The sequence below is a fragment of the Pongo abelii genome, chromosome 18, assembly GCF_028885655.2.
Source record: "Pongo abelii isolate AG06213 chromosome 18, NHGRI_mPonAbe1-v2.0_pri, whole genome shotgun sequence".
In the NCBI taxonomy this organism is placed as follows: domain Eukaryota; kingdom Metazoa; phylum Chordata; class Mammalia; order Primates; family Hominidae; genus Pongo; species Pongo abelii.
Genome location: NC_072003.2, coordinates 72,621,267 through 72,648,858, shown reverse-complemented (window position 1 = coordinate 72,648,858; position 27,592 = coordinate 72,621,267). Strand labels below are relative to the sequence as shown.

The 27,592-nt window shown below is 39.1% G+C and overlaps 1 protein-coding gene across 3 annotated transcripts in view; it reads right to left on the bottom strand.

Moving 5' to 3' along the window:
- HYDIN (HYDIN axonemal central pair apparatus protein) overlaps positions 1 to 27,592 on the bottom strand; it is a 438,909-nt gene that overhangs the window by 388,864 nt on the left and 22,453 nt on the right. For all 3 annotated transcript variants that reach the window (XM_024234010.3, XM_054534089.2, XM_054534091.2), the window contains exon 2: positions 86 to 242. In XM_024234010.3, the coding sequence (XP_024089778.2) occupies positions 86 to 220 (135 nt within the window). In that variant the 5' untranslated portion in view covers positions 221 to 242. The remainder of the gene's footprint in view (positions 1 to 85; positions 243 to 27,592) is intronic.

The window sequence follows — 27,592 nt, the reverse complement described above, 5'->3', positions numbered from 1 at the left end:
CATTCTGAGAATGCCAAGTAGCAATTGTCATTCTCCTAAGGAGATTGCATTAAGTATTTTACATATTAATTCCCTGATACATTACCATTCGGTTTACTTCTTCTTCTGTAACCACCTTTGGACTCAGGGGTGGCAAAACCTTGCTTTGAAATCCTTTGAACGTATTGACCAATCCCATCTGAACAGCCCCCATGGACTCTTCAAGTCTTCTACTTGTCATTTTTAGTAATTTTTTTTCTCACCTAAGAGTGAAAAAAAAATGTCTTAGAACAAATACAGTTAATTCCTGAATACAGGTCACAATTTTTTTTAAGCTTTTGCAAATACAGGAAGATTTAGAAAATACTGATCTTCCAAAATCCAAATGCTTGGAACAAATATCTTAACAAAGGATTCTATTCCATGTGACTAGATTTATCCTTCTCCCAAGATCTAGAATCCATTTTAGACAAAATAAGGGATTCTAGACTAAGCTCAGGAAGACATGGAAATACAAGTTACTTCTACATTTTGCCCCTTTTATCTTCCCAATGAGAAAAACAAACACTGCCCAATAAACATACTAAATAGTTTGATAATTTATCTACATATTTGAAAGCTCTCTCTTATGAGAATCAACCCTTCAAACAGAATAAACACAAGGTTACAGCTGGCTTCACAGCTGGACAGAGATTCAAAATAGCATGAGATAAGACAGGGAAAGGAAATTTCTGGGAAAAGTTTTAAAGCTTATAGTCATAAATAGGCCAGTGAATAGCCACCCAATATCTCTGAATCAAAGAAATATGGCATCTCCCTTTTGCATATTCTTGCTCAGACTTCTGGTAGAACACTTGCAACTTCAGAAAACCATCTATGACTAGGTAGGGATTTCTATTTTTATTGATAGCAGGCTAGGTTATCCAATCATTGTGCTAAAAAAGAGAACTAACTAAAAATTCTTGATAAAATATCAAATTAAAACCCCTAAAACCATTAAAAAACAAACAAACAAACAAACAAAAAACCTCACAAGACAGTAAGGAAGTACCAGACCAAGACATAGGAAGAAGAGCTGTATAAAGGAAAGTAGATTTCAAGGAAAATATAAGGCACACTGAAATAAAGCAGTAAAACACCCAAGGAAATGAATATGAAATTTTAAAAAAGGAAAAAGGGGTCATTATGGCAGAAAGCCTCTAAGATGGCAATCAATGAAACAGAAAACAGTCAAGGAAGATCCAACATGCTATAATTGGAGCTCATTAAGAAGAGAATAAAGTAATGGAATGAAACTAATATTGCCCTACCTTTGGACAATCTGATAAGAAAGCTCAGGTGTTCCTTCCTTTGGTTCCAGTGGAAAGTTCAAACAACACAAGGCCTAGACTGCATAAGCACTATTATTATAGCCCCACCCTTAACCACAATAAAAGCCAAACCAGTATCTTTCCCTATTCTCAAGTTATTTATTTTTTTAAATACTTCTTCCCAAGAAGAGGATTTCTATCTTTTTCCCCCCACCCTAGGTTTTTGCTATGTTGACCAGGCTGGTCTTGAACACCTAGGCTCAAGCAATCCTCCAACCTAGGCCTCCCAAGCAGCTGGCACTACTGGATTCAAGCTATTTTTGAACCTGTTTGGGAGCCTGCCCTGCTCTCACAGAAAGCCTCATTATGTGAACCATGACCTTTTCATATCTTTTAGGTGCATGAGTGGCATCACCAATCTTGACATCCAAACCAAATTTTGGTTGCGGAGCCCATTCTGTCACAGCTGGGTAGTGACAACAACAGAAGCAATAAAAAACAAAGATTATGGTCTTGATTTTAAGATAGATTTTTAAAAAATCATTAACAACACAAAGAAGAATATTTTAGAGTGCGAAACACCATAATTCAAAATGATGATACAACAGTTATTATTATCTATGCGCCAAAATAGCACAAAAACCATCCATATAAAGCAGAAATTATGGGAGATGCAAGGAAAAACAAATACACAAATAACAGGAGATTTTAATAAACTACTCTTAGTAAGACCTGTTAGGTGGACAAAAAAATAAGTAAGACCATAAAAGATTTGAATGACATAACACATTAAATAGGTTTAGGAATATGTATCAAACACTACATCCTAATAATAGAAAATATGCCTCCTCAATAGCAAATAGAATGGTGACAAAAATTTGGTTATATATTAAAAGTATAATACCAAAGAAAATACCAGTGGTTCTATAATCTAGAAATATTAGAAACAACAGTCTGATCATAATACAACAAAACTAGAAACTTAAAAACAAAACAAAGAAACAGGGAGGTCCATTCTCCTGGAAATTTTAAAGTCTTCTATTAAAGGACAACATAAAGTAAAAATCCATGAAAGGAAGAAACTACATTATCCTTTTTGATTATACGATTACAGTTACAAAAAGCTAAAAATATGGTGTTATAAAATATCAACAAAGTTACATATGCACATACATCTGACTCAGCAATCCCTATTCTAGGAATCTATCCAAATGATACACTAGCTAAAATATGAAACGATACATAAACCAATAAGAGTGGTTACCTACAGAAGGAGTAAAGGAACAGGGTAGAGGAGATAGGAATGAAAGAGAGATTTCTCTGAATGTACCTCACTATATAGTGTTGATTTTGAACCATGTAAGTGTTTTACGTATCAAAAATGAAAAAAGAAACGGGAAAATCAATTCTTAAAAAAGAAACTGAAACAAATGAACCTTGCTGTATATCCAGCTGGTGTCATAACCACAGAGAGAAAACAATTATTCCAACCAACCTTAAAACACAATATTTTTGGCCGGGTGCAGTGGCTCACACCCGTAATCTCAGCACTTTGGGAGGCCGAGGCAGGTGGATCACGCGGTCAGGAGATCGAGACCACCCTGGCTAACACAGTAAACCCTGTCTCTACTAAAAACACAAAAAATTAGCTGGGCATAGTGGCACATGCCTGTAGTCTCAACTACTCAGGAGGCTGAGGCAGGAGAATCACTTGAACATGAGGAGTGGAGGCTGCAGTGAGCCATGATCGTGCCACTGCACTCTAGCCTGGGCAACACAGCAAGACTGCCTCAAAACAAACAAACAAACAAACAAAAACAATATTTTGACTGTATTCTCAATGAGATATGCTGTCAAAACACAGAGAAGAGCAGAGAAATCTTATCATTTATCCAGTAGTCTTGCTGTTGGTCATGATATTAGTACTAATATTTTTAAAACAAATAAGTAGCTACATCAATATAGTTAGGAACCAAGCATTTCAGTATCTTTAAAAGTATAAACCAAGAAAAGTTTTTATATTAAGAAACCCTATAATCTTAACATTTAAATTGAAAATAAATACAAGCTTGTGATGATTTTCTCTTTTTAAATAACCTGCCCACTGAAAAAGCCCATAAGCAACGAAAGTCCGGTGGCAATGACAGCGCAGAGACCTGGATTGTGGTATCCAAACACCATTTACCACTAAAAGGAATCACAACTCCTTGGAGAAATGGGTAATTTGAGGACAAGGGTACAAAATGTATACAGTGAACTTGGCACATTGTCTCATACCATAAAACAAGAATGTTATCAAGAGCTACCAGGGTTGTCAGGGATCCAGAGCAACTTGAAAGCGTTCCCATTAACCAAAGATGAGACAATCTGAGCATTAAAAAAAAAAAAAAGTCGGCAATGGATTCATTTTTTTTAAATCTAAATTTAAATGATACTTTAAAAAATAATTGGTCACCTTTGGAAGTTGCTAAAGCACCAAACTAATTATTTTGGAAATAATAAAAGGAAAGAACCATTTACTCTGCACTATTTTTGTATAAATTGCATTGTAGGTTAACCAAATAGTTGATGAAAGAAAATTACTCTTTATAAAAGAATTCCAACTAATAAATGCAGAAAAATGACAGAAAAATAATTCCCATTTTGCAGCCCCTAATGAAATGAAGGATCATCAGTGCTAAAATAATGTGGTAAAATGTTGCTGAAGAACCTGATAATGGCTCAATCAGGCTGACAACACCTGAGTCCTCTAAATTAATCTTAACACTAAAAGAGGAAAACACAGGCATTATGTGCCTCCTGATGTGACGCAGTACACAGCACCACTTATGTAGTACTATTGACACAAATCTAAACCTAAATCTAAGCCTCTGACCTACCAGCCCAGTTGCAGGAGATAGAGGGAAAGGAGGAACATGGATGTTCTGTAAGAATACAATTAATCTAAATCCAGGATGTGAAAAATGTTATAGGAAAATGACTCAGTTTATTCACAATAAACATAGCATGAAAGAGAGAGGAGAAGGAGAGACGGGTGAGAAGAAGAAAAGAAGGGAAGGAGAGAGAGAAGTTATAAATTAAAAGAGTCTTACACCAACCAAATACAAGAGTAGACCTTGTTTGGATTATGATTTTAAAAACTGAATAATGGATGACATAAAATAATTACTGTTCATCAGATTAAACATTTTTATTTTTAATTCATTAACTAATACTCCTATCAAACTATACCCATTCCAAAAAATTAGTGTTGCTATTGTTGTTGTTGTTATTATTTGCTAAGTATGTCAATAAACATAAAATAGTTTTAAAAATCATTGTTTTGTTGAGAAGGATAATAGTATTATGGGTCTGATTTTTTGTAAAGGTTATTATCTGATATTTCGTCAATTATTTACAGGTAAAAATAAATCTTGTCTGAGATATACTTTAAAATACTACAGGAAAAAATGTGTGTGTTTGCGTTTACCTAGGTAACAAACCTGTGTATCCTGGACATGTACCCCAGAACTTAAAAAAAAAATAGAAAAATAAAAAAAGAGGCTGGGCGCGGTGGCTCACGCCTGTAATCCCAGCACTTTGGGAGGCCGAAGCAGGCAGATCACGAGGTCAGGAGATCAGATCGAGACCATCCTGACTAACACAGTGAAACCCCGTCTCTACTAAAAATACAAAAGAATTAGCTGGGCACAATGGCGGGCGCCTGTAGTCCCAGCTACTCGGGAGGCTGAGGCAGGAGAATGGTGTTAATCTGGGAGGTGGAGCTTGCAGGGAGCCGAGATCGCGCCACTGCACTCCAGCCTGGGAAACAGAGCAAGACTCCGTCTCAAAAAAAAAAAAAAAAAAAAGAAAGAAAAAAAAAAGCTACATGAAAACATCAGTTTTAATACCTACATAATATTCTATCATATCAGTCAACTATAATTGATGACACGTTTTCCTAATATTCAACATTTAGATCATTTATATTTTTTACTCATTAAATATCTGTGATAACAATTAAAAAAATGTGTGTGTTTGTATGCACGTATAGGACAGATTAAATAAGAACAGAGGAATGTTGGGAATTGTTGAAGCCGGATTTTACTATTATCTCTAATTTTTGCATGTTTTAAAATTTTCACTATGAAAAATATTAATATACTAGACCCATTTTTAAAACTGGCAAAGGACTTCCACTACTGATAAAATAGAGCAGACATATTTTTACTTATTCCTTCCATTAAAAATAGCTAAAAATTATAGGCATTTTATACATATAGTAAACAAAGGAAGACTAAAAGGTTCTGAAAAGAACGCAGACTAGCTAGGGACCTCAGATCCAAGCAATAACAGACTGATGAGTTCCCTCAGCTTTATTTTGCTTCATTTACTCCAGACTTTGTATTGGACAAGCCAACAGTTTGGAAAGGCCAACAAACATGACAAAAATAAGTTCCCAAAAAATCGTGCTCTCTCTAGAAAAAAAAAAAAAAAGAGAAGAGAAAAAGAACTGCCCAGCAAGACAGAAAACTTTTAGACAAAACTATTCTACTGTAGCCACATACCAGAGGAAAAACTGCAACCCCACCAACAAACACAGAATGGTGAACCTAGACTTTCACCCTCACCAGGTTGTAACAAGGTGCCTTAACACCTCTGTCAACATGGTGTCAAAGAAGGCCAAGTGAGGAGTACAGATTTCCATCCCTGTTAGGCAGTAATGAAAACAACTCATAAACACACCTTCATGTCAGTGGAAACCATGTGGGGAGGCTGGATGTCTACTTCAGTCAGTGTTAATAGGGTCTTCCAAAGCCAACCCTTCCTTGCCATGCTAGAGTGGTGTCAGAGGACGCCTAGTGGAGAGTCAGGATGAAATGAGGCAGTGCCACCCCTAACCCCTAGGTGGAGCAGTATCAGAGGAAGGCTACTACAACAGATGATTCGGGTAAGATCCAGAGTCTCATAATATCCTAAGTGCCCAGGTTTTGACAGAAGATCACTCATCATTTCAAGAACCAGGAAAATAACAACTTTAATGAGAAAAGGCAATCAACAGATGCCAACACTGAGATGACACAAATGTTAGAATTTCTGACTAGGATTTTAAAGAGGCCATTATAAAAATGCTGCAACATATAATTATGAACATACTTGAAGCAAATGATAAAATGGAAAGTCTCATCAAGGAAACAAAGTGTCAACAAAGAAACAGAAACTATAAAGAGAGCAAATAAACATTTTAGAACCTGTGGGACTATAACAAAAGATCTAACATGCATGTCATCAAAGTCCTAGAAGGAGAGGAGAAAGAGGGGTAGGCTGAAGAAGTATTTTAAGGAATAATGGTTGAAAATGTTCCAAGTATGGCAAAAAATGACAGAGTCAAAAAGCTAAATGAATCCTAAACAGGATAAGTCTAAGGAAAACCATGTCAAAACACATCATAGTCAAATTTCTGAAAACTAAAGTCAAAGAAAAAAAATCCCTTAATTCTCCTTTTCCATGTAATTAGTATATTCACAGGTTCCCGGGGATTAGGCCATGGACCTGTTCAGGGGTGGGGGACATTATTCTGCTTAACACACAATCCAATTAGAAATAAGATACGAAGAGACATTTCACTAAAGAGGACATACAGATGACCAAAAGCATATAAAAAGAAGTTTAACATCACTAACCATCAGGTAAACACAAATTAATACCATGCGTTAATAACATATATGTCTCTGATATAGTTTGAATATGTGTCCCTGCAAAATCTCATGTTGGAATATAATCCCAATGTTAGAGGTGGGGCCAGATGGGAGGTGTTTGGGTCATGGGGGCAAATCCCTCACGGCTTGGAGGTTAAGTGAGTGGTATCTCGATCCCCAACACTCTCCCTCTATTGCTCCCACCATGTGAAACGCCTGCTCTCCCTTCGCCTTCCGCCATGACTGTAAGCTTCCTTGAGGCCTCCTCGAAAACCGAGAAGATGCTGCTGCCATTCTTCCTGGACAGCCTGCAGAACTATGAGCCAATTAAACATCTCTTCTTTATAAATTACCCAGTCTCAGGTATTTCTTTATAGCAATGCAAGAACAACCTAACACAGCATCAGAACAGCTAAAATAAAAAAATAGTGACATTGTCAAATGTTAACAAGGATGCAGAGAAACTGTTTCTCTTGTTGCTGATGGGAATGTAACATGGTACAGCCACCCTGAAAAACGGCTGAGCAATTTCTTAGAAAACTAAGCATATACTTACCACATGCTATCACATTCCTGGGCATTTATCCCAGAGAAAACTTACGTCTGCACGAAAACCTGTACATGATTATTCATAGCAGCTTTATCTGCAATAGCCAGCAACTATAAACAACCAAAATGTTACTCAATAGGTGAATGATGAGAGAAAAATGTGGTCCATCCACACCATGGAATATTACTTGACAATAAAAAGAAATGAACCATTGATACAACAACTTGGATGCATCTCGAGCAAAAAAAGAGAAAAAGCCAATCTCAAAAGGTCACATACTGTGATTTCATTTATATAACATTCTCAAAATGACACAATTATAGAGATGAAGAGCAAATTAGTGGTTGCTGGGGATTAGGGATGGTGAGGAGGTGATTACAAAGGGATAGCTCCAAGGAGATGTTTATCGTGATGGAACAGACACATAAAGAAGAAATAAAATGACAGGTAAAGTCTTAAGGCGTTGGGGTAAAAAGGAGAAAATTGGCTAGTAGGAAATTTTTCACTTCCTATAAGCTATGAGTTCATTTCTATGATATTACTGAATCTGATAAAGAAATTTTCTGTATTTGATTGTGGTGTTGGCTAAACAAATCTACACCTGTGATAAACTGACATAGACCTACACACACACACACTGAACCAATGACAATTTTCTGCTTTTGGTACTGTACTAGTTATACAAAACATAATCATTGGAGGAAATGGGAAGTCATGGGTATGAGGGACCTCTCTGTACTTTCCTTGCAACTTTTTGTGTATCTATAACTATTTCAATATTTTTAATTTTTCAAGAAAAAAGACTGGCAAAACTTTGTTGACAAGGATGTTTAAGGTGGACACTCTCATATGCTATAGGTAGAATGTAAATCAGTAACCTCCTTTTGGCAATTTTTTAAAACTGCGCATATCCTTTGATGCATAGATATCATGGCAAGAACTTATCCCAAATATGAAAAGTTGTATTCACAAGCTTTGTTGTAAATTTAAACTAGCGATTCTAATTCAACAGAATGTCCTCCTTTTATCAAACCAAAATATAGTTATCTTGTTAAAATCTGATGACCAAGGTCTTTTTTTTTTTAAATCAAAACTCACTTATTTCTTAAGTACTTTAAAGCATTTGGCCACTTTCCTTTTGTACCTGATCACTAACCATATATTGCAATTTCAGCCTGTAGTACTTAGATCATGCTTTTGCAGCTCTGTATTAAGGATTAAGGTATTTTCCTTAAAAATGTGCTCATGCTTGCTCCTTCTGACTACAATGTCCTTCCACATCTGCACAGATCCCTCTCTGATTCAAATGTAATTTCCTTATTAAAGCAATTTCTGATTCTATCAGCTGAGAGCGATTGTTCAGCCTCTTTGACCTTCTAGTTGCTTACTTTTTGTTCCCTTTTATAGCACCTAAAACTTTCTACTTCCAGTTATATATGTGCTTATTCTAATCTTAGTAGACATTTTATAAGCTCCTTGAGGTAGAGACTGTAATGCATAGTGACTTCTCTATAATGGATGCATGTGAATATCTAATGAATAATCTACCAGTGGGCTAGACAGAGTCAACATTCTGGAGTAGGGGTAAAACATTATTTGAAAATGAGTCACCTAGTACACTGCTCCAATATCTAACAAAGAACTCAATCGATGCAAGTGGGTCACAGGCCTTCATGTCTCTGGAATGCCTTTGGTCATGCATTAATCCACGGGTCAGTTCAACACCCTGCTTTTAAACACCTTGCTCAGGTCAAGATACAGTAAAAGTGTCAATGAACCAAAGAATTTTTTAACTAAAGAGGTCTGGATAACAAAGTACCTACTTTTTAAATATTTATTTTTAATTTTTGTGGATACATAGTAGGTATCTATATTTATGGGGTACTTGAGATATTTTGATATAGGCATGCAATGCACAATAATCGTATCAGGGTAAATGGGGTATCCACCACCTCAAGCATTTATCCTTTGTGTTGCAAACAATCCAATTATACTTTTTGTTATTTTTAAATATACAATTAAATTATTATTATTGACTCTAGTCACCCTGTTGGCAAAGCACCTACTTTTCATAGGACATTTACTGTACCAGTGAGACATATCTCAAAAACTTCAGTTTCCATCTAGAATACATTTTTATTTTTTAAAGTTAATTTCACAAACTCCTAGAATTATATTTTCATTAAATAGCCATTCTATTCCTCTGCACCCCTTTTCCCCTGTGCATACACACACACACTCCTTGTTCTGCCTCTTCCTCTATTTCTCATAATCTCGATTTGTCATCTCTCAAGCCAGTAGTCTGAGAATCTTCCTCAACCCTTCTGCTCCCTCACCCCGCCCCCCCATCAGTCACGAGGTGCTATCCAACTGGATTCTTGAACATCTCTCTTATCCTCATCCCCAAGCCCTCATATTTTTTCCAAGACTAGTACAATAGTCTCCCAACTGGGCTGCTGACCTCTAGTCTTCACTTCTTACCCCCCAAAATCTTTAAAATATGTAAATGTCCTATTCTACTCCCCCTGCACCCCACTTCTTATAGGATAAAGTCCATGTTTCTCAATGACACGGAAGGTTCATTCCCTATCTGGTTCCTGTCTCCTTGGCAGCAGGAGACATGCTGCTCAACCATGCTGCTCCATGGCAGCTCCTGCCATTCAGCTTTACACCTGCTTCCCTGCCTGCACCTCTTCCATCTACTCACACCTTTACACTCACTCATTGATGATTCTGCCAGCTGGATCACATTGCTCTTTGCCTCTCAACTCCTGCTGCGGTCCTGGGTGACTGCAGCAACTATGTAGCTAAAAACCCAATCAAGACACTTTCACCTCCATTACACTTCAATCTGCATTCCCGTAGATACCCTCTAGACCTCATCATTGCCAGATGCTGCTCTCTACCTAAATATAATCTTTAGTTCCAATAGCCCACCCTCAAAGATTTACAGGTAACAAGAAATTATTGCATACAAGACATATTAGGAGAAGAAAAGCAAGTTTCAGAACAGTATATATGATATGATTCCATTTCTGAAACAAAACTAAGAACTAATGCATGAAAAATACTGAAGAACATATCCCAAACTATTAAAAATGCATTTAAAGTAATACAATTATAACAAACTATAAGAGTCACAAGGGACTTTTACTTCCTATGTGGATTTGATTTTTCTAAAGTGTTTGAAGTTTTTACAGAAAACATGTGCTACTTTTTAAATTTAAAAATAATAAACACTGTGATGAGAGGTGGAGAGGGCACCCCTCTCTATATATATGATCCTGAGCTGCCACTTTCCAGCTCTCTCTTTCTCTCTCTCTCTCTTCCACTATACCTGGCTTCTGCCTCCTCATGCCCTTTCATCTCCTGGCCCCTCTTTGACTTGCTTGACCATCTCATGTCTACTCTTTTCCCTCTTCAGCCTAGATCCTATAGTCAGTTTTGTCACCATGTCCAAGCAATATTGTCAATGTCCTCATTACAAGTCTTACTGTTATAACCAGCAGAACCCTAACACTGGTCAATCCAGCTGTTCCAGTTCTCTACTACACCCAGGCTGTTAGGACTGCCAGAGAAAACCACACAGCAGCCTAGACTCACAACCTTGCAAATTCAGTGTCTGCAGCCTCTGCTGGGCCCCTTAGACCACCTCATCTGTTTCCTTTATTAGCTCTCTTTCCGGCAGCTATTTCTCTTCCTGCCATTCTAGAGGGTTTATCCCACTCAGATCTCTTCTGAGTTACAGCTCCACCGACCCAGCTGCCTACAAGATGCTTCCACTTAGGGTGTCCACAGGCACCTCAAGCTCAGCATGTTCCCCTAGCTCTGCTTTCTCCTATATTCCCTCTGTGAATGAATTATCATTCACACAATTGCCCATATCCCAAGTGTAGGCACCACCTATGACTTCTCTTTCCTCAAATTAACCATATAATACATATTTGTGGACTACTTACTATGTGCCTGACAATGTTCCAAGCATTATATGTTTTAGTTACTTTAATCCCCACAGCAACCCTAGATGAAGGTATTATTACCCTTCCCATATCACAGATAAGGAAACTGAGGCACAGAGGAGGTAAGTAACCTGCCCCAGTTCACACAGTAGCAAAGCGTAGAGCCCGGAATAGAACCAGTCATTGTGGTCCCAGAGTCCACGCTTTTGATCATGACGTGATTCTGCCCTCACCTTGCTTGTGACTCTACCTCCTTAGTATCTCACAAATTCACCACTCCTTTCCATCCCTGCTGCCCCTCCTTTGTTAATGTCACTATCACATCTTGCCTGGATAACTGCAACAACTTAACTGACCTACCCAACTCCAGAATCATGCCCTTCCCATACCCCAGCCATTCTCCACGCTGCAGCCACAGTGACCTTTTCAAAGGGAAAATTGGGTCATGCCATTTCTCTGCCTAAAATCGTTTAGTCCAGAACACTCTCCACACTCCTTAGCATGCTGTTCATCCCCGGAATTTGCCCATCTTGCACTTGATGCTCAACCAGCAGTTCAGAATGTGTCCTGCGCTCACACACCACAGACTCACATGTAACACCAGGAATGTCTTTCTTGCTCTCCCACCCCATGGCAGCTAATTCCCATTTGTCTTTCCAGATTCAGCTGTCACCTCTTTCAGAAAGCTGTGAATGACTCCCAAGGCTGCCCCTTCCTTATGATCTCACAGGTCCTCGTGCTCACTCCTATCATGGTTATTGATCCGTCTCTCTCCCTCACTGGACTCTTTAGTTTTTTGAGGACAGGAACTTTGTCTTTTTCATCACTGTATTCCCAGCACCCTGTACAGGGCCTCATAATATACTAATCTAATAAATATGGTTAATTAATTAATTAATCCATCCATCATAATGACTTTTCCCAAATCCCCAAATGTGCCAGCCTATTTCATACCTCTAACAGGCTCATCCTTTCCTCTCGCATGCTGATCACCATCTGCCTAGCAAACTTCTGTTCATCCTCCAAAACCCATCTCAAGAATCCGCAGAAGGAAGGCTTTCTCTAGTGCACTCGAGGAGTGCCATAACTCTGTCCTTTGCATATGCCCCTCTAATTAAATGCATCAAATACATTGCATTGTAATTACTTGCTTACAAGCCTGTTTCTAACTCCAGAATGTAAGCTTCTTGCCTATAGGGATCATGTATAATTGGCACATACAAGGAACTCAGTAAATAATTGTTGAATGAATATTAAATTGCATTTATTAAAAGAGAATTTTCACTAGGCCAAAACATTTCTCAGAGGAACTATTTCGCTCATTTGGTTTGTTTTTCTTAATTTAAAATGTCAGCCTTTGGCTCCTTCCAATGTTTCTACTTAACAGAGTCCAGGTTAAGTTAGAGTTCAGTATCTGTGATGTAATGTCTTCTTTCAGAGAATATTAAAAAGAAAAGTTAGAAAAATATATTCTCAGCTAACTCTTAGGAAGGTGAACCAGACAGAATAGGGTTTGCCATTAAAGCTCTGTCTTTATAGATTTGCACCATTGAATTCTAAAAGACAGAAAAAAAAGAAACGTTTTAGAGTAGACATGCTTAAGCACAAAATTCCTTTTCTGTAGGGAATTGAGTTCTGTTCACCTCTAGGAACTCATAAGGAGCTGAGTCTAAAGGAGTTCGAATTTAAAGTAGACTGCAGCCTTGTAAGGCAGAATTTCATAATGTGTATTATTAAATTAGTGAATGCCTCCAGATGCTGCAGGGATGTGTACATGTCACATTAATAACTATCATGATCACCATAATCACACCCTCACCCCCATCTCTATCATCTCTTTGCTTTTTCTTTATCCTAAATGTCTCAAAAAACTCATTTCCTATACTTTTTCTTTCTGCCATCTTCTATTCCCAAGCCCCTCCCTTCTTTGCAGAAAAGCCAGCAAAAATTTTTTTGCTCCCAGTTAAATCTTTGAACAAGTTAAAATCCTTTCTACCCAATACACAACATGTAAAATGTAAACAAATCTCAAAGAACTTTAATGTCAAACACTGCCTTTTCTATTTACACATGCATTACAGTAGCCCAGATCCTTTAACACACTTAAATAAATATAAACATTGCTTGATGAAAATGTTTTCCCCCAGTTTTAAAAAAATAATTTTTGGGCCGGGTGCGGTGGCTCGCGCCTGTAATCCCAGCACTTTGGGAAGCCGAGGCGGGTGGATCACGAGGTCAGGAGATCGAGACCATCGTGGCAAACATGGTTAAACCCCATCTCTACTAAAAATACAAAAATTAGCTGGGCGTGGTGGCATGTGCCTGTAATCCCAGCTACTCAGGGGGCTGAGGCAGGAGAATCGTTTGAACCAGGGAGGCGGAGGTTGCAGTGAGCCAAGATCGCACCACTGCACTCCAGCCCAGCAACAGAGTGAGACTCCGTCTCAAAAATAAAATAAAATAATTTTTGTTTTCCTCTCAGAAAGAGCTGTTAGCAGTAATAAACCAAAACTCTGAGAAACTATCTTATTTCCATTAAGACCAAAGGCTTGGGGTCATCAGACCTAGGTTTAAATCTTTTTTAGCCTCAGTTTCCTCACCTAAATAATGGAGATAACAATAAAAAGAGTGAGCCTACTCTAACAATTACCTATTGGCATCTAACAAATTGCCCCAAAACTTAATGTTAAAAACAACAATAATAAACACTACTTATTTATCATAGTTTCCATGATTCAAGAATTCAAAAGAAGTTTGGCTACGTCATTCTGGCTTGGAGGCTCTCATGAGATTGCAGTCAAAGATACAGCCAGGTCTACAGTCATCTGAAGGGTTGACTAAGGTTGGAGAATCCACTTCTAAGATGGCTCATTGGTTCTGACTGTTGGTGGGAGGACTCAGTTCCTCCTCTCACAAGTCCCTTAACATGGCTGCTTGAGTGTCCTCAAAGCATGATGACTGGCTACCTCCGAGGTAAGCAAGCCAAGAGACCATGGGAGAAGCTACAGTGTTCTTTTTGACCCAGAAGTCACACACTGTCATTTGCACAACATCTGTTAGTCACACATATCAGCCCTATTCAATGTGAGATAGGCCACACATTTACAAGAATGTAAATACCAGAAAGTGATAATAACTTGGAGCCATCTTGGAATCCATCTATCACACCCATCTCATGCATTTATTAGGAAGATTAAATGAGATGTTTGTAAAGTACTTCACTTTGCACAGTGCCTGGCATGTAATTATTATTGGTGTTATTATTAGCAGAAAGTTTGGTTTAAAAAAAAAAAGAAAAGAAAAAAACGAAAGCAAAAGGAATTCTATGCAATTAACTTTGCTTTCTGGAAGTAAATGTGAATGCATAAAACTGTTCACATGTCTTCAACTTCTGCTTCTGCTACAGTGAGGGCAAGGGCTACTCTGGAATGTTGATAAATATTAGTTTTACCCCCAAACACCATTTTCACAAGAAAATATCAAATTAAAAATAAGGAAAATACTCAAATACCACATGGCTTTGGTTGTCAGTGGGGGGTTTTCTAGGCATTCACCAAGTATAAGGATTAATTTTCACTTTTTAATCCTGCTTCATCTTCTAGCTTTCTACTGTCTCTAAAGCTGTTATGTGCTATGGTTTTCTATTTATTTGATATTTTAAAAATTGGATTATTTCAGGTTTTATAGGTTTCACATTGGCCTCTGCTCTCTTCCCCTTGAAAACAATCTGTCTCTGCAGGATATGTGCCTTCTTATATCTTAGGTGGATAAAAGAAAGACAGATTCCATTAAGAATTCACTTATTTGACCCATGTTAAAGAAAAGGAAAATGCAGATGTATAATGAAAAGGAGTTTTTCCAAAGCCTCAAATTACAAAATGAACTGCTTCTCCATAGGAGCGTATCAGGTACTGGAAACTTGTTCAAACTGTAGAAGTTTCCAGGTCAGACACAGGCAAAGAAAAAAATCAAATAGCCAACTAAGGACCATGTAGGAAGAAGGAAAAAACAGAAACAGAGAAAGGTATGGTTGCAAAAAGTGCTTATTATTTGTGAGCCCCAATTTACATCATTTTCATGACTCATACCAAGAATCTACAAATATTATAGTTTCAAAACAGACTACTTTTGTCACAAGGAAATTCAATTATCTTATTTTTCAATTTAATAAGTAGTAGATGTGATAGGCAATTTTATGTGTCAACTTGACTGGGTCATGAGATGCCCAGATATCCAGCTAAACATTATTTCTGGGCATGTCTATCTAGACGTTTCTGGAAGAGATTAGCATTTGAATCAATGGGCTGTGTAAAGTTCATTGCCATCCCCAATATGAGTGAGCAGCATCCAATTAACTGAGTGCCTCAATAGAACAAAAAGTTGGAGGAAGGGAGGATTTACCCTCCCCGCCTGACTGCTTGAGCTGAGATATCAATCTCTTGCCCTCAGTGCTCACGGTTCTCAGGCCTACAGATGCAAACTGGAATCTACACCATTGGCTCTCCAGCTCTCAGGCCTTCAAACCACACCATCAGCTTTCCTGGATCTTCAGCTTGCAGATAGTATATTTGTTAGAGGAATTTGAACCAGGGTAACTCCATGTTGAATAGGGGCTAGGTTAAATGAGGCTGAGACCTACTAGGCTTCATTCCCAGCCAGTTAGGCATTCTAAGTCACAAGATGAGATAGAAGGTCAGCACAAGATACAGGTCATAAAGACCTTGCTGATAAAACAGGCTGCAGTAAATAAAGCCGGCTAAAACCCACCAAAACCAAGATGGTGATGAGAGTGACCTCTGGCCGTCCTCACTGCTACACTCCCACCAGTGCCATGAAAGTTTACAAATGCCATGTCAATGTCAGGAAGTTACCCTATATGGTCTAAAAAGGGGAGGCATGAATAATCCACCCCTTGTTTAGCATATAATCAATAAATAACCATAAAAATGGGTAACCAGCAGCCCTCAGGGGTGCTCTGTCTATGGGGTAGCTATTCTTTATCCCTTTACTTTCCTAATAAGCTTGCTTTCACTTTATTCTGTGGACTTGACCTGAATTCTTTCTTTTGTGAAATCCAAGAACCCTCTCTTGGGGTCTGGATTGGGACCCCTTTCCAAAAACATACTGTGGGACTTCTCAGCCTCCATAATCCCACAAATCAATACCTTATCATAAATGTCTTCCTGGATATAGATATAAATACAGATATGGATATGCTATCTGTTCTGTTTCCCTAGAAAACCCTGACTTAAAATAGTCAGTATCTACTATATGCAAAGAACTATGTTAATTAATTCTAAATAAAAACATATTGTTTTTGAGGAGTAAAGATAAAACTCAGTGATACGGTTACTAGCATATGGTAATAACCACCTAGAAATCCAACAGAATTTTGACATTGACTGTGCATATCTGCCAACATTCAGGCTTGGTTCACATCTCTAAGTGAAAAGCATTGTTACAGTTTGATTGAGCAGGTGATAAATTTTAATTTCAGTTTCAATGAGGTAGATAAGAGATAAAGTGATATCACCTTTTAAAAGATTCTATTGTGAAATATAATGTGCATACAGAAAAGTGCCTCACATAAAGAATTATTACAAAGTGAACACCTGTATAATAATCACCGAGGTTAAGAAACAGAGCACTGCCAACACCCCAGAAGGCCCTTCTCACCCACAGACCCTCTCTCCCCACTAAAGGTAACCACTATCCTCACTTTTTGTAGAAATCACTTTCCTTGATTTGATTCTCTTTTTTGTTTGTTTGTTTGAGACAGAGTCTTACCCACCCCGGCTGGAGTGCAGTGGTGCAATCTCGGCTCACTGCAACCTCCACCTCCCAGGTTCACGCAATTCTCATGCCTCGGCCTCCCGACTAGCTGGGATTACAGGCATCGGCCACTATACCTAGCTAATTTTTGTATTTTTAGTGGAGATGGGGTTTCACCATGTTGGCCAGCTGGTCTCAAACTCCTGACCTCAAGTGATCTGCCCGCCTCAGTCTCCCAAAGTGCTGGGATTACAGGCGTGAGCCACAGAGCCCGGCCCCTTAATTCTCTTTTATGACTTAAGTATGCATCCCTAAACATTATAGTTTTGCCTGGCTTTTAATATCTAGATGAATGGAATCACATATTATGTACGTTTTGTGTCTAGATTATTTAACTCTAATGTATCTATTTTATTACATACAGCTGTAGTCCATTTTGTGTATAATAATCTACCATTTGAATTTACTGCAATTTATTTATCCATTCTACCACTGATTAACATTTGGGTTGTTTCCAACTTGAGGTTGTTTCCTATTATTCTATGATGCTATGAACATTTTTGCAAATGTCTTTCCATGCACAAAGGTAATCAGAGTCTATATCTAGGAAAGAAACTGCTGGATCATAGAGTATGTGCAGGATAGGCTCTCTGTGTGGTCTTGGACTGACTCTGTCCTCCCCCATCTCTTGCTTGTAGTTCTAAAGAATAACTGTAGAATATGCTAGGAATGCAACATCCTGAGATGGAAAGGGAATGGCTGGAACTGTCTGGGCTCTGTTCTACTACCCCCCCAGAACAGGATGTCTTTCAATGTTTTAACCCAGTGAGTCATATTATCCCAGGGTATAAATACCAGGGAGGGCTACTTTCCAGGGTCCCTCAGCTGTGGTGCAAAGTGAGACTCCATCTGCCTTGGGATGGAGATGATATTTCCTGAGACTTGGGGGACTGGCTTGCAATGAATCCTGGGTTTCTGGGTTCCTGGGTTTCTGCTGTCCCTTGTAATAAACTCACTTCATGTGATCTGTTGTATGTGAGTGTTCCGTCTCAACAAACTCAGACAAGTTGGTAATCGGTGCACAGTGAATCTCCTTCATAGTATGCATATCTTAAGCTATAGTAGTTGAGACTGAATAGTTTTCCAAAGTGGTTGTACCTATTTATACTCCCATCAGCAGTATATGAGAGATCTGGTTGCCATCCAAACTTGCAAGCACTTGTTATTGGCAATCTTAATTTTAGCTATCTGGTGGATGTGTCATGATAGCTCATTGTGGTTTTAATTTGCATTTCCCTGATTACTAATGAGACGGCGTATCTTTTCACACATTTGTTGTCCATTTGGATCTCCCCTTTTGTGAAAAGCCTTGTGAAGTGTTCAAGTCTCTTGGCTTTTTTCTATTAGGTTGTCTTTTTCTTACTGATGTGTAGAAGTCCTTTAAATATTTTAAATAAAAGCCCTTTGTCAGTTAAATGTTTTTACAAATATCTTTTCCCAGTCTACAGCTTGTTTTTGCATTTCAAATGGCTTCATGGGCCTACTTTCAGTTTATCCCTACTCCTTTGAAACAGCCCTTTGAAATAGAAACCCAAAGAGATGGGGGTTCACTAGGCTCCCTCTATCCTTGGCGGGCTCTGGTCACCAATCCCTGTTGCATTAGCCCCAAAAGGCTGCCCATCCACTTAGTCTCACAGCTCTTCCTTGAAATTTTCATGTGCTCTCAGGGAAAGAAGGGGATCCAATTTTGGGGTTCACCGCCCTGGGCCTCTACCCTCCCCTAGACTTGGCCTGGTAATCCTTCACCATCTTGTAAGCCTTCTAAAGCCTTGAGGCAAGCTTTGGCTTATGATCTGTCCAGCCTTTCTAGTCACCCTCAGGATGGGGGTGGGCCTGAATTACCTAGCCTACCATTATCAGAAGCAGAAATCCCCCATTCATAACGTGAAGATGGTATACAGGGAGAGATACTAATCTATGCCTAAAGAACTTTCCAATTCAGAAAAGGAATATTTTTTAAAAATTTGAAGACAAAATGGCAAAAATGAAGCACAATACAAGTGTCAGAGGCGTGTGAACCAGAGCAACTCCATCTTGAGTAGGAGCTGGGTAAAATGAGGCTGAGACCTACTGGGCTGCATTCTCAGACAGTTAAGGCAGTCTAAGTCACAGGATGAGACAGGAGGTCAGCACAAGATACAGGTCATAAAGACCTTGCTAATAAAACAGTTTGCAGTAAAGAAGCCGGCTAAAACCCACCAAAATCAAGATGGCCATGAGAGTGACCTCTGGTTGTCTTCACTGCTAAACCCCCAAAAGCGCCATGACAGTTTAAAAATGCCATGACAACATCAGGAAGTTACCCTATATGGTCTAAAAAGGGGAGGCATGAATAATCTGCCCCTTGTTTAGCATATCATCAAAGAAATAACCCATAAAAATGGGCAACCAGCAGCCCTTGGGGCTGCTCTGTCTATGGAGTAGCCATTCTTTTATTCCTTTACTTTCCTAATAAATTTGTTTTCAGTTTACTCTACGGACTTGCCCTGAATTCATTCTTGCACAAGATCCCAGAACCTTCTCTTGGGGTCTGGATTGGCACCCCTTTCCAGTAACACAAGAAGTGTCCAGGACTAGTAAAAGTCTTCTGAGAGCATGGCTTAGGTTTCTGAAATTAAACTGGATCATCCATTCATGCCACCTAATCCAAGACTTGTACAGCTGAAGTCTTGACATCTTGATTGCTTCATTTTAGGTATCAGGCTGAGATACAATTCCTGTTAGCTGAGATGGACATTTAGTATATCAACACTGAATGGCTGAATTACAGTGGCCAAAAGTGAATTTTTTATTTATCTACCAAGCAAGAAAGGGCACATTTTCCAGATCCTTCTCACTTGAAGAACACAAAAGAACAATACATGTTTTTGAAAATACATTAAAATTGAGGTTCTCTGAACTTTATCAAATTCAAGTCTGGGCTACTGATCTTCTTTCAGAAACAGTCTTGATCTATGCATGGATCTAGACTGGGAAACTCACTATCATGAACACCCTCAGACACCCTGGGGAAAGGCAAAGTATTTAATCTCTGAAACATCCAGCCTCTCCTTCCAAGTCCATTAACCCAGTTGGTACACTCTCTCCCTCCTCTGTCTAGGCTCTCCCTGTTTCCTTTGATCAAACTGTTTAAGGGTAAGATGCCTGGAACTTTCTTCTTCCATCCTGTCCCCTTGTCCATGCTTAGACTCATCCCACAGATCTCAGCTGAAACAGCACTTAATCTAGAAATCCTTTCTCTGAAGGCTTTCTAGACCCTTGACCTCTCTGACATCCCCTTCTTATATGTCCTCACAGCAATGCACTTTTCACATAAGATATAAATATGTAACTAAATTTTTATGTCTTCCTTCCCTACCAGAGAGTAAGCTTCAGGAGGTCAGAGATCTCAACCAGCTTGTTCATTGCTGTTATACATGCCTTGCATAGTGATTGGCATAGAGTCAATAAATATTTGTTGAATGACTGGATTGACAGCTGAATCACTGATCTGTTCATTACATTTTCCTTCTCAAAGATATCTTCATTTAAAAAAAGAATACTTTGGCAGATATTTATCGGTTTTTACTATCCTGCATCCATCCCCTCAACCTCTTGCTGGAAACAATGTCATGGGTTTCCCTAAGGAAACCCCTCACTCCAATCCAGGAGTGGCCCATCCCAGTATTGCACCTCCCTAGCTATATGGTTCAGAACACAGCACATGACCCAAGCCAAGCCCACCAAAGCCAATGAGACTTAATTCTGATTTTGGGGGGGAACTGCTGCAAGAGAGGCAATGCTTTCTTTGTATTGAGGTGCTGAAATTGGGATTTGAGCCTGAAGCTGCTGGCAGCCATCTTGCCCCTAGGAAGGGAGAGGCTGTCTGAGAACAAAGCCACACAAATGACAGCAGTGACAACAGACTGACTTCTTAGGCCATCATTTGAATTCTTAGATCCAGCCAGGAACTTTTGAGTCATCTGAGCCAGTCAATGTTTTTTGACACAAGTGTCATCTGAGCTGTATGCTGTGACCACAGTATCTTGACAAAATGAATTCCTTATAAATAATTGCAGTCCATCTATTATTTGTAATGTATCATAGCATGAATAACTTGAATAATCATCCAGACTGTAACTTGCAAAAGCAGTTTTTGATGGTCTTTCTCAATTTGTCAAATATGCTAATTTAAACATGGCAGACAAGCTATTTTAAAGCCATGTTTGCCTTACTAAAATATAATAACTTCTATCTTATATGCCTTTGATTCTGTCAACACCAGAGTCTGAAAGACTGGTAGGATTTCAGGAGCACACAGTGAGAACACCTTTTGTTACTACAGCCATTACACCTGACGAATGTTCATTTGGAGAATTTGCTTCAACTATTACAGACACATGCGTGGTATGTGCATGTGTATACACACCACTTAAGCTAATCTATTTTATAAGATTCTTATGAATGCTACGCAATTCATATTATTTTCATTGCAGCAAATTCTTAAACAAATACACATTTGTTTACACATTTGCTACAATGAAGACCAGGTATTGAAATTACCATTTATTGATAACTAAAAATCCTTACTTTGGATGCAACCATCAAATCAATGAAGGCTTATTCATATTTTAATGTAAACAAGAGATGTAATGGCCCTCTTTTGCTTGTTTAACAATAAATAAATAAGCTGCAGTCTACCATTTCTTAGTGACTTCTTTATGAAAGAAATCTAAGCAAAAGAAATCCTGAGCATATTAATTTCTTTTCCTAACACCTGCAACAATCCATCCTTTCATCCAGTTGTTGTACCAGTTTTTCTAATCTATAGAATTTTCTAACATGAGAAAATGTCTTCTCATATGCATATATAATGAATTTAGTAGATCATTTTCTCAAACCTATTTATCTCGCTTGGATTCAAGTTTGTGTTTTCAATTAAAAATACTCTTTAACTGCTCCTAACCCTTTTAAACAATCTATTAAAAGATTTCTTTTGGCTATCCAGTGTAATTCCCTCTCCCTTGTCCCTCCCCTATTCTCCTTCTGGTAAGAACCCACTGCCCTCTCCAGAGAGGTAGGCAGACATAGCCAATCATAGTATCCTCTACTCTTCTGCTCTGATTGGTCTTGGGGGTGTACATGTGACCCTAACAATGCCTGTCATAATCCTTCTCTTGAATGATGGCTAGATGTTGGGAAAGAGAAGTTATTTCTTTGGGCTTGCTGGGCCAAAAATGAACTTAAAGGTATTGGCAGCCTCATCACATGGAGAAGTCCTTCTGTAGAGCAAAGCCAAGTATATAAAAGCAGAGATGTGAGCAGGGTGGATAGATGCATAGATGGATGGAAGGAGGTAAGAAACATGAATACGAGTGAATCACAGCAGACATCGAGAGCAGTTCCAAACTTTGAGACTCTGATGTCTGTGGTTCATCTTTTGATCCTGTGAACCATCCTAGTGTCCTAACTAAACGGACTAATAAATTTATTATTTTGATTAAGCTGTATTGAAGTAAGTTTCTGTCACTTGAAATCTAGCATTCTCTATGACAATTACTATATTTGTAGGCATCATACATTTACCTAAAATTTATTCCTGGAGTTTATTAGGAAGATTTGCAAATAACCACTATGCAATGGTATGAATTGCTATTTCCAAGCAAGTTAAAAATGCCTCATTTCTATTAGAATAGGAGAGAATAAGCTTATACTTTTTGTACCTATATATAATATATAGACTAATTAATCTGTGCCAAGGACAGTTAAGTATGCTTTACAATGCCTGGTAATTTAGGAATTAAGAAAAATTGCTGGATCTCTGGATTAGGTAACCCAGGACAGGTAATTCCACACACAAATTATTCTATTCTTATGAAGCTCACATTTGAATATGACCAGCACATACCAATGTCTTTGCAGAGGCTCATATGGGTCCAAAGAATTCTGGTCATCCAGAATGTGTGAGTCCAGAACCGATAATAGAAAATAGTTCCCCAGTACACTGGGAGGCTGAGGTGGGCAGATTACTGGAGCTCAGGAGTTTAAGACCAGCCTGCAAAATATGGTGAAACCCCATCTCTACAAAAAATACCAAGATTAGCTGTGCATGGTGGCACACACCTTTAGTCCCAGCTACTTGGGAGACTGAAGTGGGAGGATGGCTTGAGCCTGAGAAGCAGAGGTTGCAGTGAGCTGGGATTGTGCCACTGCACTCCAGCCTGGGTGACAGAGTCAGACTCTGTCTCAAAAAAGAAAAGAAAATATTTCATTATCAGCTTCTAAAGATTGGAAAACTGACACATTTTACATGCATTTTCTCCAAGTGCTAACAATGTAAGTTATTTTTGCAAACATTATTAAACATATTAATAGTTTGCAAACATTATTAAAAATTGATCTTGTTTGTTAACCAAATTCTGACAAAAAAGTAACACCTGGGAATCAGATTTCCCTTCACAGAAAAATGCTTAGAATTCTTTTAATAAAGCCAGCTATACACAGAAGAGCAAACTTGGATTTACTCATTGACACTTCCATGGCTCCAACTGAAATCAGTAGAGAAAGGGACCAGTGCTTTCATCAGTCTCCACCAGCCATTAGGGATGTGGCAATTTCTAGAAGCAAGTGAACAGCAAGCTAGTTTGACCCTTCTTGATTGAGTGCTTTCAACATTGATCACTGGCTCGTACATCCTTACCAGCAGATACTTGTTAAATGCTGCATGTCTACCTTTTATTAAAATGTCAGATGTAATTCTTTTAATTCCTATTGGATGGGTGTCATAACAGAATTCAGTAATGAAAACCAATGACAGAGATTGGTTACATAGTATAACACTGTACTTGAGCTGTCTGGCATATAACAGGGCCATTTTTCTTCTTTCAGTTATCACGTTGGTAAATATTGAGAGGAAATTCTTAATGTGCTGCTTTCACAGGGTTTGGCCAGATCAATTCCCATTAACAGCATGAAAAATATCTGTTTCCACTCTATATCTCTAACAAGGAAAACAATAAGATATTCTTCTAAAAGTGAAGAGGACTTCCACTTCTAGTAATGGCAACTAACAGTTGAACCAACCATCCATGTAAACACAATGAAAAGCTCTAGGTGAAAAAAAAAAATTAATCTCCTTAAAGAGCTGTCAAGATAGTAAATGATTACCAGACCAAACAATAAAAGAAATCAAGCACCACAGAAGTAAGCAAAGCCCTAGAACACCATAGTCACTTTTGCCCTTAGGGCATTTGCTGATCCAGAAAAATCTGGGCCTTGGTTTTGGTGGCCTTACCAGCCAATGAGATAGAAGTCGGACGCTACGATGGCAGACTAGAAGGAGCTCAGGTGTGCCACTCTCACAAAGAGGGAACAAAAAGGCCAACGAATACAGACCCTACATAGTGATCATCTGAGAAACCACATTGGGATGCATCAGGGCAACAGGTGAAAACAGAGAATAGAGAGGAGCAAAGCTGGGCACCAGCCTGTCTGGGCTCAGCGTGGAGCCAGGAGAGGTTCTCCAACACGGGAAAGGGGAAGTGAGTGAGAACCCCTGGGGGATTCATGCTCTCCACAGAGGCCTGTGCAAGACTGGGAATGAAAGAATCATCCTGTCCCCCTGAAACCCATCCCCAACACTTACAGAATGAGGCAGAGAGCCACCCCAGCATTTTGCAGGGGTAATTCCGAGTCCAAGGGGACCTCCACAAGCCTTGGGCCCCAGAGCAGACCAGCACCAGTGCCACAGCTCCAACAGAGGCTGCAGTTGTGGTTCCGAGGAGCACCAACATTGCTCTGCCACGGCTTGCCAGCCAGGGCTCAGTGCCAGCTTCTGGCCCACCTTTAGCCGGAAATTGGCTGGCCACCTCTCCTACCCTGCCATTGATAGCCAGCTATGCAACACTTGCTGGAGCCTCCAGCTCAGTGGTTTCATTTTTGCGTGAACTCAGCTGGAGGGCACAGCCTCCTGTTGTCACAGGAAGACCCTACCCACCCCTGCCACTGGTAGCCAAGTGGACAACGCTTACTAGAACTTCTAGCCCAGCAGCCTTGCTTCTGTGTGAACTCAGCTAAAGAGCACAGCCTCCTGTTGTCCTGGAGAGCAGAGCATGTGACCCTACCGACCTCAACCACTGATAACCAGGCAGACAACACCTGCTAGAGCTTCTAGCCCTGCAGCCCTACGTCTGCCTGAATTTGCTGAGAGGCGCAGCCTCCTATTGCTTTGGAAACACCCAGACAGTGGGGCTGGCAATCCTACCCACCCAAAGGCCCATAGCCAGATGGGCCACACCCCCTAGAGTTTCCAACTCAGCAGTCCCATTTCCACCTGAACTCTGTGGGTGAACACAACCCTGTGTTTCCGCAGGAAGCACAAGAACAGCAGATTAGGGCTGACCTGGCAAGGACATGTCTTGTTGGCCAACTGCAGCCCCAGCCTGAGGGAGCCCTGTAGACCAGAATATCCAACAAAAGAAATGCAGACACAGAGACAGTAACAGGAGGAGGCTCCTCTAAGACCCAGAAGACTAGAATCGAAGCCAGTCAATCAAACTTGCCTTATACCATAATCAAACATTCAAAGGCATCAAAGAAAATAAAAATCAAAACCATCCATCCAAAAGGACAAAGACTGAAGGAACATTGGCCCACACAGATGAGAGAGAACCAATGCAAGAACTCCAGCAACTCAAAAAGTCAGAATGTCTTCTTTCCTCCCAACAACCACACTAGTTCTCCAGCAAGGGTTCTTAACCAGGCTGAGATGGCTGAAATGACAGAAATAGAATTCAGAATATGGATAGAAACTAAGATCATCAAGATTCAGGAGAATGTTGAAACCCAATCCAAGGAAGCTAAGAATCACAATAAAACAATACAGAGCTGACACACAAAATAGCCAGTATAGAAAAGAATGTAACTGACCTGATAGAGCTGAAAAACACATTACAACAATTTCATAAAGCAATCACAAGTATTAACAGCAGAATAGACTAGGCTGAGGAAAGACTCTCAGAGCTTGAAGACTGACTTTCTGAAATATAACAGTCAGACAAGAATAAAGAAAAAAGAATAAAAATGAATGAACAAAACCTCCAAGAAATATGGGATTATGGAAAGAGACCAAATCTATGACTCACTGGTGTCCATGAAAGAGACTGGGAGAAAGGAAGCAACCTGGAAAATGTGTTTCAGGATACCATCCATGAAAACTTCCCCAACCTAGCTAGAGAGGCCAACATTCAAATTCAGAAAATGCAGAGAACCTCCAAAAGACACTTCACAAGAAGATCATCCCCAAGACACAAAATCATGAGCTCTCCAAGGTTGAAATGAAGGAAAAAATGTTAAAGGCAGCTAGAGATAAAGGACAGGTCACCTACAAAGGGGAAACCCATCAGACTAACAGCATATTTCTCAACAGAAACCCTATAAGCCAGAAGAGATTGGGGGTCTATATTTAACATTCTTAAAGAAAAGAAATTCAAACCAAAAATTTCATATCTGGTCAAACTAAGCTTCATAAGCAAAGGAGAAATAAGATCCTTTTCAGACAAGCAAATGCTGACAGAATTTGTTACTATCACAACTGTCTTACAAGAGCTCCTGAAAGAAGCAGTCAATATAGAAAGACCATTACCGGCCATTACAATAATACTCTTAGCTACACAAACCAGTGAGACTATAAAGCAACCACACAAACAAGTCTTCATAATAACCAGCTAACAATATGATAACAGAATCAAATCCACACATATCAACACTAACCTTGAATGTAATCAGGCTTGATGCCCCAATTAAAAGGCACAGAGTGGCAAGCTGAATGAAGAAGCAAGACCCAATAGTATGCTGTCTTCGAGAGACCCATCTCACATGCAATGACACCCATAGGCTTGAAGTAAAGGTATGGAGAAAAATCTACTAAGCAAATGGAAACAGAAAAAAAAGCAGAGATTGCAATACTAATTTCAGACAAAACAGACTTTAAACCAACAAAGATCAAAAAGGACAAAGTAGGGCATTACATAATGATGAAAGGTTTAATTTAACAAGAAGACCTAACTACCCTAAATCTATATGCAGCCAACACAGGTGCACCCAGATTCATAAAGTAAGTTTTTAGAGATCTATGAATAGACTTAGTTTCACAAACAATAATAGTTGGAGATTTCAACACCCCACTGACAGCATTAGACAGATAAGGCAGAAAAGTAACAAAGAAAGTCAGGACCTAAACTCAACACCAGATCAAATGGACCTAGTACACAGCTACAGAACTCTCTGCCCAAAGACAACAGAATA